This window comes from Mya arenaria, chromosome 6 (assembly GCF_026914265.1).
Source record: "Mya arenaria isolate MELC-2E11 chromosome 6, ASM2691426v1".
Lineage (NCBI taxonomy): Eukaryota > Metazoa > Mollusca > Bivalvia > Myida > Myidae > Mya > Mya arenaria.
In genome coordinates, this window is record NC_069127.1 from 43973411 (window position 1) to 43995393 (window position 21983).

Sequence of the window (21983 nt, forward strand, 5' to 3'; positions counted from 1 at the left end):
TCGGATTAGGAAGTCAATGTTACTGTCGCATTAGGAAGTCCATGTTACTGTCAAATAAGGAAGGTCATGTAGCTGTCAAATAAGGAAGGTCATGTAGCTGTCGATTAAGGAAGTCCATGTATATGTCCAATAAGAAAGTCCATGTAACTGTCAGATTAGGAAGACCATTTAACTGTCAGATTAGGAAGTCCATGTTAACTGTCGGATTAGGAAGTCCATGTAACTGTCAGATTAGGAGGTCCATGTTACTATCGGATTAGGAAGTCCATGTAACTGTCGGATTAGGAAGTCCATGTAACTGTCAGATTAGGAGGTCCATGTTACTATCGGATTAGGAAGGCCATGTAACTCTCAGATTAGGAAGTCATGTTACTGTCGGATTTGGAAGTCCATGTAACTGTCAGATTAGGAAGTCCATGTAACTGTCAGATTAGGAAGTTCATGTACCTGTCAAATAAGAAAGTCCATGTAACTGTCAGATTGGGAAGTTCATGAAACTGTCGGATTAGGAAGTCCATGTAACTGTCGGATTAGAAAGTCCATGTTACTGTTGGATTAGGAAGTCCATGTTAACTGTCGGATAAGGAAGTCCATGTAACTGTCAGATAAGAAAATCAATGTAATTGTCGGATTATGAAGTCCATGTTACTGTCACATGTTACTGTCAGATAAGAAACTCCATGTAAATGTCAGATAAGGAAGTCCATGTGACTGTCAAATAAGGAAGTCGATATTACTATCAAATTAGAAAGTCCATGTAACTGTAAAATAAGGAAGTCCATGTAACGTGTATGTGCATGTAAAACGTGCAAAAGAGGAATAAAAGTCGATGTTACTGTCAAATAAGGAATTCCATGTAACTGTCAGATAAGAAAGTCCATGTTACTGTCAGACTAGAAAGTCCATGTAACTGTCGAATTAGGAAGTCCATGTAACTAGAAGTCCATGTAACTGTCAAATAAGAAAGTCCATGTTATTGTCAGATTAGGAAGTCCGTGTTAACTGTCAGATTAGGAAGTCCATGTAACTGTCAGATTAGGAAGTCCATGTAACTGTCGGATTAGAAAGTCCATGTAACTGTCGGATTAGGGAGTCCATGTAACTGTCGGATTAGAAAGTCCATGTAACTGTCGGATAAGGAAGTCCATGTTACTGTCGGATTAGAAAGTCCATGTAACTGTCGGATTAGGAAGTCCATGTAACTGGAAGTCCATGTAACTGTCAAATAAGGAAGTCGATATTACTATTAAATTAGAAAGTCCATGTTACTGTAAAATAAGGAAGTCCATGTAACGTGCACGTGCATGTAAAACGTGCACAAGTGGAATATAAGTCTATGTTACTGTCAAATAAGGAAGTCAATGTAACTATCGAATAAGGAAGTCCATGTAACTGTCAGATTAGACAGTCCATGTTACTGTCGGATTAGGAAGTCCATTTTACTGTCAGATTAGGAAGTCCATGTAAATGTCGGATTAGAAAGTACATATATAAAGTCCATGTAACTGTCGGATTAGGAAGTCCGTTATTACTGTCAGATTAGGAAATCCATGTTATTGTCAGATAAGTCATGTAATTGTCGGATTAGTAAGTCCATGTTAACTGTCGGATTAGGACGTCCATGTTACTGTCGGATTAGGAAGTCAACGTAACTGTCAAATAAGGAAGTCCATGTAACTGTCAAATAAGGAAGTCGATATGACTATCAAATTAGAAAGTCCATATTACTGTCAAATAAGGGGAATAGAAGTCGATGTTACTTTTAAATAAGGAAGTCAATGTAACTGTCAGATAATGAAGTCCATGTAATTGTCGGATAGGAAGTCCATGCAACTGTCAGATTAGGAAGTTCATGTAACTTCAAATAAGGACGTCCATGCTACCTCGAGATGAGGAAGTCCATTTTACTGTCAGATAAGGAAGTCCGTGTAACTGTCAAATAAGGACGTCCATTTTACTGTCAGATTAAGAAGTCCATGTAAATGTCAAATAAGGAAGTTAAAAGATAGTATACCCTGTTTTGCTTGAACAGATGCATCCAATGAAACTACTGTTTTCGTCATGACAAATGAATGGTCAGTATCTGAAAGTAATGTTTGATACATAATAATGTAAAAAATCATTACAAAATAAAGCGAATATTCCAAGGCAGTTTTCTTATGAAGAATATTTTAAATCATAGATATGACATAATTCACTTGTTGCCATCATAATTATATTGTTTTGTTATTACAATTTGTTTATTATGCTATCTCCAATGCTCAATTGAAACGTACCGTTTTGCTTCTGTTTTCTTGGTTCTTTCAATTTATTTATAGCTGTCTCTATCGGCGTATGTTGTACGACATCAGATGCGTTCGTCTGGGTTTTTTCCATAATCATGTTTAAAATATCCAGCTTCTCAGTCAATACAGGAACTGACAGATATAGCGTGTCAGTCCTTGTTGGCGTGTCAGTCCTTGTTGGCGTGTTTACAGCTAGCGTAATCTTCACCACTACGTCACATCCGCCCATTACAACCTGACCGTCTACACGAACTTTAACAATTTGAACCTCATTTACTTTCCACCCATTTGCCAAATTCCTGAATGTCGATGTAGCTGCTTCAGCAACTCTAGTGGCGTGTAGCTGATTTGGTACAACGCTGATAGACAACGTCCAGTCATTGTTCAACGCTTTTGACATCTTGTTTGTAATTGCAATGGTCAAAAGTATTTTTTTTTCACTAGACCTCTCCATGTGTAAATGGCAGGAAAAATCAGAATTTTTATTTGCATCAGCATTGTCTGCCTGGCTAACCCTTTGCATCAGATACGCACATAGCCCTAGCTGTTCAATTACATCTAGATAAGAGAATCGTTTGCTGTCAAATGTTTTAATACGATCGGATATTTCGTCCACGTTAACGAGCGCTGCCACCGTTGTGTTTATGTCCTCTGCGCTTCTTTCTGTATCTCTCTTATCCATCTGAACTTTCTTGGTTTCACCATTTGACAGAAGGCAATGAAAGCGTATGCCATGTTCTGCAATAAAAGTGTTTCATACATTCTGGGATATCGGAAGCACCAACTGCGTCCACAGTATGGAAATATCAGTTTCGATTAGATTGATATTGGTTATTGAAAGCGATGAAATGTGCATCACGGCCAACGACCCAAAGTAAGGCTAAATGCCATCGATATTCTGAAATACTTAAAAGGGCGATACGAGCATTGCGAACATGAACCATAAAATTAATTAAAAGCCAGATATAAAGAATAATAACTCACCATTTGGCGTAATCCCATTGGAGGACCAACAATCTCTCTGTATAGAAACCACATTGGAACACGGTATTGATCTAGTTGGAGTTATTGAAAGTTTTTTCGTTTCAGAGTCCGTTCTCACAGTGTACTCAATAAGTCTACTTCCGTTAGACAGGACAATCGTATTGTGGGAAGTGGCTATAGCTAAAATAACTTGGTCAACCTTAGCCGCTAGCATGTCACTGACATCAGTTTCTTCCGACTCAGAAAACACCGCTAGATTTCCATTATTGTCGCACATTCCCATACAAGGTACGTATATCAATCTCTTTCCTTCCGCGTCTTGAATATCACATAGCTCTGTTGTCAATAAGTAAGAGGTGCTGCATGTAAACATGTAAGGCGCAGACGTGTCCATCCGACAAAGCAGTTTCCATCCGCCAAGGTCATTTGATCTTTCCTTATTCACAACTCGGTCTGTAACAAATGCTGTTATTGGAGCATATAAGACGGATCCACACGGTGCTGTCAGGAGAACAACAGGACTTTTATTTATTAAAACGCTCTCTCCAAACAATTGTTTAAACAAAAGTCTACTAATACACAGTTCATCCGTTGAATAACTGTTTTCATTTTGCATACCAACATCTGTTACTGCGACATATAGATGAAAACTATTCTTGGTATCGTTTCTATCTTGGGCTGTTGGAACATTAGCAGGAAGGCAAAGTTTTCCAAATGGTTTCAATTTAAGACCGTCAGCAGAATGTTTATAACCATGAATTGTTACACCGAGCGCGGTCCTTACAGCAATAAATACAGTTTCTCCTGACAGACAGCATGTCAACACAGGTTCGTTGACCCGAAACCAAATATCGGATGGTTGTAACACGTAAGCAGGGCCAGACGCAAATAGTTCTTCCTCAACCTCATTTGCTTTTGTTTCTTCCTCGTCAAGAAGTTCGGAAAATATTGACCGACTTTTACGACATGTGTTGGAGTTTTGCCTGGAAAGCAATATATGTTGCAGTGCAATAGAAGCTGTGTTATCGCAGTAATGTTACTTTCCCATTGTCTTCTATGACGGTAAAGTTGGAAGGTAATTGGTAGTTGGTAGTTGGGGATTCGAATATCTAACGATTTACATACAAATCAGGCACAGTGTATATGTTTATCTACATACCTCTTTATCTTGATTTTGTTTTTATCGATCTTGTAAAGATGACCGTTCTCAGTCATACAGTATAGAACAATTGACAGAGGGTTGACCAGTCCGTCAGTAACTTTGCTGCATGATACAATGCCCTGTTCGGAGTACAATGTCGCCTGAAATACAATATTATATTCGAACAACTGCATATACGAGTAAAGGTTATTTTATGCTAAACCGGTTCTTGTGATTGTTCCACTGAAAGCATCTTAGATTCCTAACTCATGTTCCATTTGTAACAATAATTATTAACTGTACTTCTCGTATACTCATCTATGGTGGCATATAACTGCCGTAAGATAACCTCATATAACTGCCGTAAGATAACCTGATAGCTTCCATCTATGGTGGCATATAACTGCCGTAAGATAACCTGATAGCTTTCATCTATGGTGGCATATAACTGCCGTAAGATAACCTGATAGCTTCCATCTATGGTGGCATATAACTGCCGTAAGATAACCTGATAGCTTCCATCTATGGTGGCATATAACTGCCGTAAGATAACCTGATAGCTTCCATCTATGGTGGCATATAACTGCCGTAAGATAACCTGATAGCTTCCATCTATGGTGGCATATAACTGCCGTAAGATAGCATTCGCGAACTGTTTGTGTTAACCAATTAATTTTCGCGATAATTTTCTAGCTATCTAGTTTATATTTGCGATACTTTTTCGGTAAGATAAATATCATCAGACTAAAAACAGACTTGAAAGTGCCCAGAACTGCCACCTATTACCCTTTTAAGCTATACAACACTAACAGGTTAACTAGCTATGGTTTGCGAATTCCACCTAATCAGTAACATAATAACTGGTTAACCAGATAAGATTAGTGTTAAGTTACTGTTAACCTAACAAAAATGCTTAAGTTTTCTATTGTGTATTTAACAGCTATACATTTTTAAACATACAAGGTGTAACTCTGTAATAATATGGTGAAGATTTAAACATACAGTGATACTCGTCTTCTAGTTCAATAGAATCATAAGAAAAACATATTTCACCATGACGCATGTTTCTTTCTAGTCTATCATATCTACCAGTAAGTATTCTTAAACTATGAGAACAAACACGTTATTTTCTAATAGCAATTACAAATTAGTAATATATTTCTTGACGCGATATCGTCTAAATAAGAGTCAAATTCATATATATGAGTTTTTAATTTCTCTATTCACAGAATACTATTTTCGTTGATATTTCTTTGCAATTGTTGTAAATATTCGTCTATAAGACGTTGTTTAAAAACACAAATAAAATGGTTTTCGTTTATCTGTGAATCAATATATCACACCATATGTGAAAAAAAATCATATCGTCTGAGAAGGCTCTTAAAATCATTAAACCAGTTGCATTTATCATTATCAATTTCTCACATAGCATCTTGATTGACCGATAGAATAATTATATTATCCCTTTGTTAAACGAGCATTTTAAATGCGTACAATTCATACCCAACAGCGTTTGAAGTTGATTGTCCAATACCAAGTATAGATTTGCAAAATCTGAAATGTATCCTCTCCAACTGTGTAAATTATCATGTAATTGTAACGAATCATGATACCAGCAACCGAAATTCGCTATTGACATTCGAAGTGTTGGCTCAAGACTACGAAAAGTACATGGTAATTACGTGTAACACAGGAACAAACAAACACAGAAATTAGACTTCATACGAGAAGTGAGGTTGGCAAGTACGACTGTACCTATGTATATCTAATACACTGACATGATTATACACTTTAAAGTTTGAATACTATATTTAAACAGGCAGTACGTCTCTGTAGAAAAATTAAATAGACACTCAATAAGAAGGTGAACATGGCTTATAACTAAAATGACGTATTGACTTTTAAGCTTATTTTAACAGGGGGGGGGGTCCAACGTAAATTATTTTTGCGGAATTTTAAGTAAGTGAGGGGCATGTTTAGTGCGGAACAAAAAGCGGACTCTAAGTATTTTGGTGTGTTCGAAGGATATGTTGACCTGGTAAGTCAGTTTATATTACATCAATTAGGTAATTGAATTTAAATATCAGATTTGCCTACACTAGCCATGTCAACAGCAAAAAATAACAATGTTAAAATAATATCTTCTAAGTGACCACAGTAAATATTATTTTATTTTTTTCATCTCTAAATCTTCTACAAATAAAGAACTTTCCCTTGACGCAAGCCAACAGCGTAACTCTAGAAATCAGAATTTGAAGACATTGATTTTACAGAGATTCAGTTTCAACCGTTTTTCTACTTTAAGTAACATAAGAGTCTAGAAAAAGCAACTACTCAACTCAGTGCACTGTTTAAATCATGTGTATATTTCTAATATTTCTTAATGATTTAACAACATTCGTGATAACGGTAAAGTTGAGAGGTAGTTGGTTGTTAGGGAATCGAATATCCAACTACCTACTAGTTGTTAGTTGGTTATTCGAATATTCAAATACCTGCTAGTTGCCAGTTGGGGATTCGAATAACCAACTGCATAATTTATAGTAGTTAGATGTTGATACTTAGCTTCTCGATCATTTCCAGTTGGTAGTTGGGGATTCAGATCGATGTTGTGTATTTATATGGTCTTAAGGTACACATGTGAAGAAATCACACGCTGAATCTATTTTATGCATGTACACATATGTATCTTCGTGACAAACATTGTTTTAAAGAACTATTCATCGTGTATTCGCCAGTAGTTTATTTAAACATTGCCAGTTGTTTATTCGAGAATATCCAATAACAAACCAGTTGGTACCTGGAGATTCAGATTTTGTCTTGTTTTATGGTTAAAAGGTACACATGCAAAGAAATCAAACATTCAGTGTACAGTTTGAACCTATGAGTAGAATAATCTGAATCCCCAACTATAAAATGGTAGGTAGATGGACATTCGAATAACCTTCTTGAGAATGCAAAAAGCCATAGCGAAATAAAACAGTGACACCTGTTAAATTTAAACTTAAAACACGCGTTTATTTAATGTGATCAATAATTAGATTATCTAGATAAATACAGATGGTTGCCTTAAACTGTACTCATTTCGAATTTGTAAAATGGTTCATTATTCTTTATTGTAGTGTTGCACTAAGATTTTAAACCCGTTCTAAAAGCAGACTTTACATTTTCATCAATGATAAGTCTCGAGTCACTGTGGGTATTATTATACCTTCACTTTATAAATACATCCGACGCTCTTTCGCTTTAGCATGAACATAACATTACTAGGTATGCTCCCACGGCTATGAAAATAAAGTTATGTTATTAATAAATAATTAACGAATACCTTAAGCTCATCGTCAGATATTGTATTGCTGTTATAAAACATGCTTTACAATTTCCAGCGTCCTGCTGTTCCTTGTTTTTATTTCGGATAATGGCAAATTTATTTCAATGGGAAATAACCCACGTGTACAAGCTACTACAGTACTAGTACCAGGAAGTTTATTTCAAAATATTTTGACGAAGGATTGTCATTTTGTTTTGGGTAAGTACAATTACTACTAATACCAGGAAGTTTATTTCAAAATATTTTGACGAAGGCTTATCATTGTTTTAGGTAAGTACAATCTTAAAAAAAGAGGACAATAACCTGTTAAAGGCAGCTCTTATATGACCTGATTAATAAGATTTGCTTTAATTAAAATCACGATTTGTTTAGAATTCAACATAGCCGTAGTCGGCGTGTTGTCATGTATATAATTTATATACACACACCTCAAATTACATTCCTTCATTAACAATCCTATTAAGTTTTAAAGCATTTATTTTTATTTGTTTTATCTCAATTTATATCTAATAACATTCCTGAGCACCCAACTGAAAAGCGTTCCAAAAAAGGCCTTGAAATATCAATGCTGCACATGTTTGTAGTTTTTCTATAAAGAGTACACAACCTGCACAATTCTTAATTAATATTGACTAAAACTGGACCTGGAGTTTCAATTTGTTAAAAAATGGACCGTTTTTTAGTATGATTACAATCCATCAGTATTTTGACTACTTCTACATCATTTTGTGCATTGACGACTCATATTTTATCTCAAATGTTTAGTTTTTGTTATCTTTTTAATGACGGCAGACAGTGTTGTATCAATGTACAATGTATGTTTAAATCTTTAGAAAAGTCGAATTGGGGTCAAAAACTAAATGGATGATTAGATTATAACCGTGATGTCATGAACATTTCTGTCCACATACACATTTGATTAATTATAAATATGGTAATAAATTATAATGAGTATAGAGAAAGGTAGGATGTTAACTGATAAAATGCCATTGCAAATGAGGCTAGTCTTTTTTCTATTTTACATAATTATATGACGCTTTTCATGGCAGAACCAGTCCAATACCGAACTTGTTCCAAATAATATTGATAATGATAGCCAACCGTGCTATAGGATTTTGTTTGTCCATAGCCCAGTGGCAAATTGTGTCACCATATGTCTTGGCCGGGGTAACCAGAAGAACAGAACAGAACAGAATTTATATAATAATAGATGAAACAAAGACATCAGATAATTGCAAAGCTACCCTAGGTTTACATTCATATTTTTTTTTAAGATTTGACTACAAGGTGTTTACTGCTTTTAATCCTTTACCATATAATGTTTGGGTATTAAGGCTAAAATTGCCAGTATAATTTAAAGTTACTCCTAGATAGTTAAAATCATTTACAATGTCAACATCTTCGTTTGCATACACCCATTTTTCATAACGTTTTGTGCCACTTCTTTTGCGAAAAGTTACAATTTTTGTTTTAGCAATATTGACTTCTAAGCCCCAGGTATTACAATAACTGTATAAACGGTCTAACGACATTTGTAAGTCTTCCTAGGTTTCACCAAGAACAACCATATCATCAGCAAATAACAATAAAATCAAACAAATATCACGTAAAGCTAAACCACAATCGTTTCTATTTTGTAAATACAATTCTGAGTCTTCCACAAATAATGAAAACATAATCGGGGAAAGTATCTCTCCTTGCCTTAAGCCTACTGCAATATTAAAAAAAATCTGAATAGCTATTACAGTATTCTGTTCTGTTCTGTTTAGTAATAAAGTTAGCATTTATTTTTTATCTTCAAAAATATTTAGTTGCCAGGCTATTACTTAGATGACCATAAATGTAGTGGATAGATATTAACATCAACAAATTTGTTATACCATTCATGTTTTTGAAATATTATTGATCTCAAAATGTATCAATCTTATCGATATAATTATGCTGTGCATAAAGTGCAGACGGTTGGAAAGAGGATCTTAGAGTTCGGTGAATAAATAACTTTGCTCACGAATTTCAAAAACAATAAACATTGAAATCCTTTAAAAATGTATAATACATATATATGTTACTATGTATAGTAACACATTTGTACAGGGATTCCGCGATTATTTGCATGACTCAGCGATTATCAGTTTTGCGGCCCGAGCCGAGTATCGATTATCATTTTGCGGCCCGTAGAACGTTCGCACGTGAATTTATTTTTTGTCTTAAAATCAAATTTGGCGACTGTGAAATGATTTTTTTAACTAAATTATCACATTTTTTTTTATCTGCTTGAACAGATTTATTATTAAAATCCTAAGGGGAGACAAACGCGAATGCAGTTAGGAAACTTTGCTAGTGTTCCATAACCAGTGTGGACTATTAGGGCGGCGTTTTGTTTATTCAGCGTTGACATTCTTAAAACAAAACAAAGGGAGCGGCAAAATTGAATTTACTTGAAAAACAACCACTGTACATCAATAAAACGAGGTATTGGTTTATTTAAGTACAAACAGTCCATCTACTTGCTAAGTGTTCATGCTTCTAAATAGAAGTGTGACCTTCAAGACATGAAACGACAGCCATTGATTCGTACAAAAAAAATCGAATAGACGTGTTGAGGAATTTTCAAAGTGAACAATTGAAATGGATGGGAACATGAACTTAAAAACAAAATTTTGTTTTCCTTTTTGACTTACTCTCAAAAACTAAATTTAATTTGAGAGTGGGTTTACTCATCGCAGTCAAGCTAGAGGCAAATAAGAATAAACACTGGATTGCAGGTAAACCTTAAAAAGAAGAGTTTAATACACGGCGTAGCCGGGCCGTTGAGTGATAATTGGCCCGAGTGACTCATAATGGCCCGAGACTACGCCGTGTATTAACCTCTAACTATTTGGTAGCTTATGCATGCATATGTAAACCTGGCAGGTGTACTTTTAATTAAAAACTCCAGTTATTATTATCAAGGCCAAGAGGAAATCTTGAGTTATGTACATATTTTTAACGGGAGACACAGAGCTGCTTTCTTATTTAAAGACATTCAAAATGACCATGTTTTATGATTTGCATAAATATGGATTTTCTTTTCAGCAATATGGCTGATATGTATTTCAACTGCGGTCACCGCTGCAATATATTTTAGAAGTTAGAGATATCATGGCACATGAATTGAATATATTTGCCAAAAAGACCAGGAACAGGTTGTCAGCGATGGTTTGCTGTATTTATCTTCAAGATGGTCTTAAAGAATTTATTTTGGACACGATAGGTGGTTTATCCAAACCAACTGTTAAGATAAGTGTCTTACCATGGCGCCTTTGTCGAATCTGTGAATCCGGTGGCATGTGTTGGATCGACACATTCAAAACACTACAAACAAATCTTGCTTTCGAAGATGAATTTCCTTCGGATAAATGGTATTGTCCGAACCGTGTACTGACACATTTGCTACTTAATTTGCAAGATCATCACCGGATTTATAAACCTTCAAAGGAACAATTTGTTCCTCCTTCTATGGAATTTGATTTCCTATACAGGAACAAACGCGACAAGTTTGCCATTTTAGTAAAAGAAGAAAATCAAAGAAGGCGAATACAATTTCTTGGTATTTTCGAAGCAAATGTAGATTTGGAATGTTGGGTATCCAACACTTTTCAGCTGGCCAAATGCTTCCTCCCTGCAGGTTACCATGACTTTGCATCTGTAGACGATATAGGCCTTTGTGGGTTGCTGACTGTCATTGGTAACTGCGACTTGTTTGCCGACTTCCTTTCACGTGAAAGACTTCGTTTACAGGAGGTACACTTTTTAAAAAATATTCGCTCACACACCACTCATTTACAGTAGAAATATAAAATAATAAATAGAGTTTTCCTGTAATTCAAAGTTTAAACGAACCTTCTGGATCCAGAAAAGCCATTAGCATTCATGACTATGTTTGGGCATAGGCCATTTTCATCCAAATGTATTGTATACGTGAGGGAATTTAAAGGATATGTGATATTGTTTCAGAACATTGCGATTGTTGAACACTATACTTTATTACTATACATCTTTTAATTTTTAAAGGTTGATCGTTTTGTAAGGCAGTTGTTTGTGACAAAAACAGAATTATTGGACAACTTTGAACAATGGTATGTTCATGCTCTTCCTTTGTTCATAACGCTGCTGAATGAGCAAAAATACCTGAGGTACGATAGGAATGCTCGAAATGCTGTTGCAAAGTTAGTGAAGGTATGCACGAAAATGAAATAAACTATATATTACGTGTATAAAGGGAACAAACCCAAAGACTGGTGAAACTCAAATATAACTTCTTGGTTTCTTGTAATAGTGTTTTATAAAAATAATTATATTATAATAATATTTACATATGTATTTAATCGTAGGCCTAAACAAATGTGTTACATTATGCCTGAAGTAGATTTAACGTATATGAAGTCATAAAAAATAATCAAAGAGATTGATATCTTACTTGTATGTAATAACAAGCATTCTTTGGCTCTCGAAAACAGAAAAATGGAGTATTTATGATTAAAATTCATGATCAATTCATTGTTACTGAAGCGCCGATTGTATTCTTTTATTAACGTTTTTTTTCACTGACCTAAGGTTATTCAAGTTAACGGGCAAATGGAAGATGAAGAGATCGGGAGGGTGTTGAGTGCATCAAATGGAACAGTGTTCAGTTTTCACGGTACGACAAGCTTATCTTCATCGTTAATTACATTATTGTTGCAGCAAATCCCCATCTAAACGTGTTTAATTTATGTCGAAACGTTAATTAATATTAATGTCACTTACTTTTAATGAACGGAATTAAACTTGTCTTGGTTTGACGAGAACGTATACTGACATTAGTGGTAAGTACATGTACACTGGCTTTATCTTTAAGAACCTTTGAAATAGTCATTGTACTGTTGAACTGTTGAATAAAACAAGTGTTATCGCTTACAATAGCATAACACATTTGGCTAAATCACACATTTCCAACACAGTTCACATGAACGTCATGCGTAATATGGATAGTGTTTATTGGTCACATTCAAAGAGTAAAACGAAATCGTCATAAGTCAACCCTCACTGCAGAAAATGAAATTTGTAAAAATGCACCGACTTACGTTCATAAATTATGTTGCGACGCATGGTCGCGGGAATCGATGTTGTATTGCTTTCAACAAGTGGTCATATAACACCAAATACATAATAAATACAAGATAATAGCATAAAAATAAGGACTTGTATCACATTCAACAAATATATCAGTCGAGTTATGCCCGTTGACTACCCGGAAAACAGACGATTATTGATATCGTTTGCGGTACTGTCGCTTCTTCAGTTATATATGTTAATCGCTTATAATAATATTTCGTTCATGCTTTTCGATGAAATATAGTGTTTTATCAGTGAAATGACAAAAGTGAAAATATCAAATATCAACTTTCAGAACTACTTTTAAAATCCATTGTAGTTACTTCCCCTTGATCAAAACAGAACACTTCACTTTTGAAACAGAAAATGTTTGCAAATAAAATATTAGAAATTTAAAGAAATGTTACATAAGTTTAAATACAGATATATTTGGAAATTAACAACTTACCGTTTATTAGAAAATGGTTATTCCGTTTTTTTAAACGTTTTCTTGATCTTGAAGCTGAATGTTCGAACGTTTGCTTTCATACCAAAAGAATTACAGACGAAAACAACTGTTCGAACATAAATATAATGTTTTATCATCGTTTAAATGTATTTTGAACTGTTTGTCGTTGAAATACGTAATACGAACTTCCCGGAAATTCACACAACAATTTACAGATTTATAATTACTGATTTTTTTTTACCCCAACCACGTCTCAAAATTTGTCAACAAACTAGCTTGGTCCTCATCATTACCTGCAAATCGACCTGTCTTCAAGCAAAACAGACTGGTCTCTGACAGTAAGATGGCTGAATATCCATGTATCATGAAATACACTCTTAAACTAAGAAAAATGTTTTATATCCAATGATTATCCGCAATTGTTTTGCCAACACATTCAACCTTTCAAATTTTCACTCAATAAATGGCGTCGTATAGTAATTTGGTTATGCATTTATACCACGCTTAAAATAAAATTGATTTCGTTATTTTTGGAACATGAATGCTCTTATAAAACTGCATTTATTACTGTTCATAAAATATTTGCACTAAAAACGAGCGAATAATAAACTATAAAAAAGAATCAGAGAACTCTTTCTCAACAAACTGAAAATAGAAAATTGACAGCTATAATTTTGCATGAGGGGCGCCCCATGGGTAGCGGCGTAAATAATACCCTTTTCAAAAAGGGGGTAATTAAGAAAATAAATTAAAATTCTATAAAACTCGGAAAATAAGCATAAAAGAAATTTCGCCACTCGTGAAAATATGTTTTTCTACGACAATCGTGAAATAAAATATGATCTTACACCGAAATAAACAAATATCCTCTGTTAATGTATTGCCACGGACCTATATTGCTGATTTACGGAACAAAATTTTTTTATCTCGTATTTTCATTAAACTAAAAATTTAAGCATCTTGTATACACAGTACAAAAAATACGATTGCTTATGGATATCACGGACGTGTTTATAATTTAATTTTAGGTCCTTCATTTGAAAGGAAATGCAATGGGAACGGGGACTGTAGTGTAGTTGAAATACGAGACATGCCTCTAGTTGAAACAATTGACAGTGAGGAGAGGTTTTCGTGGCTTCATCGCGTTTTAATGGCGCCTTATAAAGTTTGCCTGTACTGCAAATCCGAAAAGGCGTTACTTGTATTTGAGTCTTTCAAATTACGGTCTTTCATCGACTGGAGACATTTTGAGTCACGAAGTATACAAGAAGGTATTAGAACAAAAAAAGAGTTTGCTATATTAGGCGGCGAAGTCCGTAGCTTTTGTCCAAAATCGCCTTTGACAAAACCCCTCTTTGATTATCTCGATGATTTAGTCGTGAAAGCTCAAAGCATTGATAAGCCAGCTACCTCAATTTCTTATCATTTGCAAAACGACGTCAAAAATAAAACAAATTTAACAACTTTCAACTCAGTAGTGGATTTGAAACAGACTCGAACCAAAGTAATTGCATGTACTGGAGACGCGACTCCGAATTGTGTAATCGCTCCAGCAGATTCGAAACACGACCGGTCGCTTCAGATTCCTGCGCAAACTATGACAGATGAAGAAAAAAGGCAGATACACATGCAAGCTACTGAAGAAAACAACATAAGGAGTGAACTGGCTGTTTCTTATTCTCATACCCAGGGACCTTTTGTAAACCAATCGCAACGACCGGAATTGCGTCCAGGTTATTCATGCTCAAATGAATCACAGGACAATTTTCGGAGTTCAGATAATGCAATAAGAAGCGCCATTTCACCACCAGAAATGTTTCGACCCGAAATACCTAGACCGGGGACGCATCAATGTAATATCCAAAGTCATCATAGCCTTCGAATCTTGGGAACAATTCAGCGCATTCCCTCTTTAACAGTTACGAACAGGGGAATGGATTGCCTACCACAGTTCCGACACCTTTCAAGGTAAGGTACAAGATGCCAACAGAAACGCATGTGTGTTGCACATACTGCAGAACCAGTTTTATTTTATTAATGTCTTCCGTAACATTTAATATGTTGCAATGTAATTTGAAGAATGAATAAAAAGTTGATTTAGACCGAGTAGTTAAATACAATTATAATACAAACAACTTTTATTATTCGCACTTACCAATAACATTTTTGTATTCCCCAATTTTGACAGTTTGTTATTGACACGCACATTATTTTTCGACATGCCGCGAACCGTCATGAATATTTTCACACCTACGTCTCGATCTACAGTTCGACATAAAGAACATAGGAAATGTGTGAAATTCGACCACTGGGACTGAAAAACGAGGTCAACATAGCGAAAAAGGCGAGATAAAAAAATCGACACAACCAGATTTATTTTATATAGAATAAGAAAGAATAAATTCGGGACCGGAAAAAAGTCGACATAACCGGAAAGTCGACTTATCCGACGTCGACATAGCGAGGTTCGACTGTATTGGTAAAAAATCGAAGGAAATATGAAAAGCGTAGATTTAATAATTTAAAGGCAAAATGCCTCAACTAAGACATCCTGAATGATTTTTAAAACAAGGTGTTTCCTCATTTAAGAAACTTGAATTTCTGAGCCCTTTTGATTTTTTTTTCTGCCGGTTACAATCGGTTCTAATCAGGTTATTACATCACGGCATTGTCCAGAATGTCATAACACGCCAATCGAATTATTTTGGCAAAAATCACGGATGTTACCAGCTAACTTTCAAAATATCATTTGAACTAAATTGTTATTAAAGTTCTTAATCATTACAGCCCGTAGTTTAACAGGTACATTTTCTTTGTATTTTTCAAAATAACTTAAATTATAATACAAGTAATATCCCATATTGAAGACCCCGCGATCGTAAATATATCTTTTCCATTTCTTAACACAACTAAATACGCTCTAGAACTTATACATTTCAATCTCAGTCTCAAAAATACCTTAAAGAACCATATCACAGATAAAGATTGGATGGCGAGAAAATTTATTATAATCATATTTAGGTAAATAAGTATTCAATTTCAGAACACGCCAAAATATCCCAAGTACGTGGACGAAAATGAAAGGTTTCGTTCGTATACAAGATGGATACATATAAATCCAAGTCCAACACAGCTTAGTAAAGCAGGATTCTTTTTTACAAGTATGTTTTAATTTACATAACACGCTAATGAACAAATTTATCGTGAGTGTACACGTATCCTAAATATGCTACAACAAGCTAGCTGAGTATACTTTACATTACCTAAGAAAATAAATATGCCTTTGATTATGTTACTTTATATTATTCTTTAAAGCAGTCAACAATCGGATAATTATTACATAACCACTTGGCTGTTATATAATTTTTACTTATTTTACTTAATTCGGAAGTTCAAATGGTCATTATATGCTAACAGTTTTGTAAATTAATATGTCACTACTATTATTATCCCCAGGCACTGCTGATTTGGTGCGATGCTATCAATGCGGTATTGGCCTCAAGGACTTTAGTAGTACGGACGACCCATTGAAAGAACATGTTAAACACTCCTCACAGTGCCAGCATTTGCTTCTCTATTTCGGAACTATGAGCGCTCTTGAAAACTACAAGGTAATTCTTACATTATCTGCAATAACCAAACGATGTATTCTATTAATACGTTGACTTGATCATTTGCCCATTTCGTTTTACAGTAATCAATGCAAGATCTTGAGCCCGGTGCAATAAGACAAAAGCAGTTAGCAGAATTCAGAGAAAGGTCGCTTCAAGGTAAGTCTTATCTGAAGTAACGTTTATATGAAACTCACATTTTATTTCTGCTATAATCTGGTTGTATGTATATTTTGCTTTCAGGACCCCCACCAAGGCAGTACAGAATAAGAAATGAAGCATATAACACATACGAACTAAGACTGACATCATTTGAGAAATGGCCAGAGCATATCGTGCAAAGACCGCCGATACTCGCTGAGGCTGGATTATATTATACGGGTAAATCTTGTTTTAGGAATTGAGGTACTGACTTTTAACGCGCATTATGATTTAAAGTTTCAGTAGTTCTCTGTAATTCCTGTTACTGACTTACTTATGTTATAATAACAAAACTATAGCTTTGTTTTTCAAAGAAGTAAAACCGTTAATGTAATAGTTGCTGTAAATTAATCGCGTTAATGCATGAATGTATTACATGAATTAAATGTCGGATATATTTGTTCAGTGAAAAAAAGAATGGTTTTCTGCTGCAACATATCTATATTGTCTTGATATATAGCTATAGCACCTTGTAGGCGAAGCAATTATTTTGAGTGCACAATTATTTTAGACACAAATGCGTTATGGGTATGTTAATATGTGCTATTTCATTACCAGGAATAGACGACCACGTGCGTTGCTTTGCCTGTGATGGAGGACTGAGGCGCTGGGATCCAGAAGATGATCCGTGGATAGAACACTGCAGATGGTTCCCGGCCTGTCCTTTCGCGCGGAAACAGAAAGGAGACGAGTTTATTGCTCTTGTGCAAGCGTCTGCTGACCAAAACATCGATGTAAGGAAAGCAGTGTAAAATAATTCACGCATTATTAACTTATGATACAAAGGGTCAACAAAAACCAATGAAGAAAATCTCACTGAAACTGTCTTGTTATTTGTCTTATTATTGTTTCAAAAGATAGATGATTAAATCTACAATATACAATATATGTCGACAGCAACTCCATTGCGCCTTTTTAAACTATTACTTTTTAACGGAAATCTAGATAGATTAGATTTCTACCTTCAAACGAGTTTACTTCTTGTGTATATGAACATATCTGATGCATAAATGATTCTCGTTGTCAAATTAAGATTGATCTTTTACCGCTCCCCATTGGCTAAATCACAAACAATACATGTACACGCATATTGCCTTACTGCTTCATAGGAACTTGGTGCCACTTCCGGAAATTTCACCAACGACTACGTTGGTGGAGTTAATAATCTCCATATTACTGATCCGGATATCAAACGATCGATCGAAGAAAAGAGGAAGATATGTACTGATGACATGGGCTTCAGTAATGAGGTGTTTTCCTTCGCAGTGAGCGAACTAAGACAACAAGGTAAAGTGTTTGTTCAGAGTATGTATGAAAATAATTTGAAATTGAAATTCACATTGTGACTCACAAATCAAAGATAACCTTTTTTATTTAAATGATACATGTGACTCTGGGTATTATGCAATCGAATGTTTAATACTCATAATAGTTGACAGTTCCGGACAGCAAAGCAACTAAAATGACTTTTCTCAGTGAATTTTATACATAAACATATGGTTAATGACTTTTGCGATTAACGATTTTAGCTTTGGTATAAAATGTTCGTTTGTATTTACATTTTGAAGCCTTTCACAACTTGAACTTATGTACAGGTAATATAAAACCATGTATAGAAGACATTGTTGTTGCAATTGAGGTAATAAAGGGCAGAAATCAACAACATTCTACGGAAATCCCTATTAACGTGAACAGGAATGACACAAGTACAGGTAAAAAAAATCTTCGAAATACAAAACGAAGTCATTTTCCGGTAGTGCTATGAAATTTAAAAGGTTTTAAACTTTCCTAATGTTCAAATTGTAATGTTGAGTACTAGTATAAAAAAACTAAATAAGCACTTAATAAGTACTGAAACAAAGTCACACATAATCTATGTTTAAAATATAGGTATTTATATTGTTATATTCCGTTATTTCAGAGGAATTACTTGAGGAAAATAAAAGGTTGAAAGACATGCTCACCTGTTTCATATGCCAGAACAACCCGGTCAACGCTTTGTTTTTACCTTGTACACATCATCGATTGTGCCTGGATTGTTCTCATGATCTGAAAAAGTGCCCTGTTTGCTTGAGGCCAATCCGAGAAAAAATTAAAACATTTATGGGATAATAATTTAAACTATAATATATTGCTCAGAAAATAAACATCTGTACAAATAATTCAAATACTACATGTATAATCGTTCTAAGGCCTAAAACAATGTGTCTGTTTCGGGTAACCCGACCCTACCTATAAAAATACGCCGAACATAACTTTTTTTTTTCGTTTCTGAGCAAAAAAAATATTCGTTAGCAAATAGAGAGTTACGAAGGGCGGATAAATGCAGATTTTAATCCGAATTATTGTTTATAAGATAAAACAAAGTCAGGCAATGACAGTAATGTAGGAAAGAGTGCCATGTGCAAGAAAACATTCTGAACTTACGACAGATTTTGAAAAAAAAAATAATAAAAAAAAAATAATTCCCTACATACCCTACCTAGAAATATTTGGAAGGTTACCCTAAACGAACATTTTTTGGCCTAATTATCGATCGATATTTTAGCCTGCCGTGTAAATACGATGTTCATCGATAGCACATGGTTGCTGTAAACAGAACGTTTTGCCTTATCCATGAGGCTTGATTTATGCTCCATTCGAAGCAAAGGTTTACGTTTATAACAATTTTATTATTATACAATATAAATTATGTTTAATGGTGAATGTCGTTTTCGTTATTTAGATTTACCAATCGCACTTCAAGGAAGGCTTCGGTTAACTCGAATCATAAAATAAAGGCGTAGGCTGGACTTGAAAAGAGATTGCCATGTCCATTTTAGGTTCATAAGAGTTTGCATGGTTGGAAGTTTACGTTTCAATGTGGCTACTTAATTAAGACACGCTACTTAATTAAGACACATATATAATATTTACAATTTCAATCCAAATACCAAAGTATTCGAGATTAAGGACCATTGCACTTAACGCGGGTTATGTCAACTACAATATAAGGACAGCTAATATTATTGTTCATCTGTTATTTTGTCATCTTGACATGTACTGATCAATATGTGTATTTATTTTCACTCCATGCCGATATTTATGATGAAAGCTTTGACAACTACTAGTATCCTGTCTGTGATACATCATGAGCAGATTATTTGGAAAAGAATGATTGTTCATATACTTTGTCAAAGAGATAATATATAAACCTGCATACATATAAACATATATATATTGTTCTAATGATGTCCGTGTATATCCTATCATCGATGTGTGTATATATGTTGAGTACTCAGCCGTATATATGTTAATCTCTTCACTCATGGAGTGAGTCAGTGAAAATTATCTAAGATATTTTGTTAGTGATTGTTTAATTCAAAGCTATAAACGTATTGCTTTTTGTTAACTTATTTGTTTATCATTAATGAAGTTATTTAACGGTGGTTACAATATATTAAGTGTGGAAACTCTTACCTGAAACAGAATAACTACGTTTTTATGTTCCTTATGTCGCGGGGTCAATTTGCCCTGCTCTATATGTTTGTGTTAGTGTCATATGTCTACATGTATGTTTATCCAGTACACGTACTTTCCAAGTCCATCTTTCTTGTGATTATCCATTTTCCTATTCTTCCATTCCTTTCAGTCATTCCTATCATTCACTAATTCATATACTAATTTCACTTTCATTTTCGCTTTCACTTTCTATATTTATTAAAGTAGTTCGCCTCGTGCACAGCTGGTGGCGGTATTTTCCTCGTGCACAGCGCACTCATATTTTGTCGTTGGAGACGTAAACATCGTTGGATAAATTTGGAAACTTTATTGTTTCATTTCTTTATAAAAGTGTATTTGGATAATTCCAGGTATGATTTATTACTATAATATACATGTTGGCATTGTGTGAATTTGTCTTTTGTGTAATTTGATGTATAGGCACTCATATTTTGTCGTTGGAGACGTAAACATCGTTGGATAAATTTGGAAACTTTATTGTTTCATTTCTTTATAAAAGTGTATTTGGATAATTCCAGTCGCCCTGAGAGACGAACCACTTTCATTCGCGACACTTATTCGAGTTTTGATAAGTTTTAAAGCACTAAGCACTACAACCCACTTGATTAAACAACGTAGTATTGTAAACATTTTGTGTATATTACTTTTGCATAGTTATTTGATCAAAATGTTCGAGTAAAACGATTGAACGGATGCATGAAAATAAAGAAAACAAACATATTGCGAGGTAGTTGAATAAGGAATGAGGAACTAGTTAAAACAAACATATTGCGAGGTAGTTGAATAAGGACTGAGGAACTAGTTCCCTATTCTTTATTCATTGTTCTATTTCCATCGTTTCGTTTCACAAAGTTGCTTAGTTTATATAAAAGACGAAACATATTACACAGAAGTGATTTTATGCATACTTGCAATAATACATTTTGAATACACTAAAACTTGTTCCTGATTTCTTATAATAAAATAATTAAGGAACTCACTAAATTTCATCCATCGATGGAAAAATAAAAAAGTTCATTCTTATGACAAATGTCTGGAATGTGATTCTGCATTCAAACTCGGAATAATTCAACAATTTATCAAATTTTATTAACTCATGATGGTCGATCCGGTCATTGACCGTCCATGTCGACCGTGATGAAGAGTCCGTTCTCGTAAACAGTAAACATGGCAGGTATAAACATTAACTGGTACATAGTAAGTACACCACGTCAACATAGCTTGTATAAACAGTAACTGGTATATAGTTAGTACACCACGTCAACATAGCTTGTATAAACAGTAACTAGTACATAGTTAAAACACCACGTCAACATATAGCAGGTATAAACAGTAACTGGAACAT

The 21983-nt window shown here is 34.5% G+C and overlaps 2 protein-coding genes across 3 annotated transcripts in view; one reads left to right on the plus strand and one right to left on the minus strand.

The window, feature by feature from the left end:
• The window catches only part of LOC128236915 (uncharacterized), a 15058-nt gene extending 7206 nt beyond the window's left edge, over nucleotides 1-7852 (minus strand). For both annotated transcript variants that reach the window (XM_052952048.1, XM_052952047.1), the window contains exons 1-5: nucleotides 7739-7852; nucleotides 4429-4571; nucleotides 3270-4252; nucleotides 2277-3023; nucleotides 2015-2083 (exon numbers count right to left, since the gene is read on the minus strand). In XM_052952048.1, coding sequence (XP_052808008.1) covers nucleotides 2015-2083; nucleotides 2277-3023; nucleotides 3270-4252; nucleotides 4429-4571; nucleotides 7739-7780 — 1984 coding nt within the window. In that variant the 5' untranslated portion in view covers nucleotides 7781-7852. The remainder of the gene's footprint in view (nucleotides 1-2014; nucleotides 2084-2276; nucleotides 3024-3269; nucleotides 4253-4428; nucleotides 4572-7738) is intronic.
• On the plus strand, nucleotides 7810-21113 carry LOC128237831 (baculoviral IAP repeat-containing protein 2-like). Its single transcript, XM_052953412.1, has 12 exons — nucleotides 7810-7939; nucleotides 10817-11524; nucleotides 11795-11959; nucleotides 12338-12422; nucleotides 16369-16486; nucleotides 16782-16936; nucleotides 17026-17095; nucleotides 17180-17317; nucleotides 17696-17871; nucleotides 18247-18424; nucleotides 18733-18849; nucleotides 19059-21113. Exons 4-12 carry the CDS (start codon nucleotides 12399-12401, stop codon nucleotides 19247-19249), a joined length of 1167 nt encoding a protein of 388 aa, XP_052809372.1. The 5' UTR covers nucleotides 7810-7939; nucleotides 10817-11524; nucleotides 11795-11959; nucleotides 12338-12398; the 3' UTR covers nucleotides 19250-21113.
• Nucleotides 21114-21983: the final 870 nt, after the last annotated feature.

What these genes read in the sequence shown, in the direction of transcription:
- LOC128237831 (XM_052953412.1), top strand. Translation starts at nt 12,399, where the DNA reads ATGGAACAGTGTTCAGTTTTCACG. An exon ending in AGCAGGATTCTTTTTTACAA is followed by an intron (nt 16,487 to 16,781) that starts GTATGTTTTAAT and finishes TATTATCCCCAG; the next exon opens with GCACTGCTGATTTGGTGCGA. An exon ending in GAGCGAACTAAGACAACAAG is followed by an intron (nt 18,425 to 18,732) that starts GTAAAGTGTTTG and finishes ACTTATGTACAG; the next exon opens with GTAATATAAAACCATGTATA.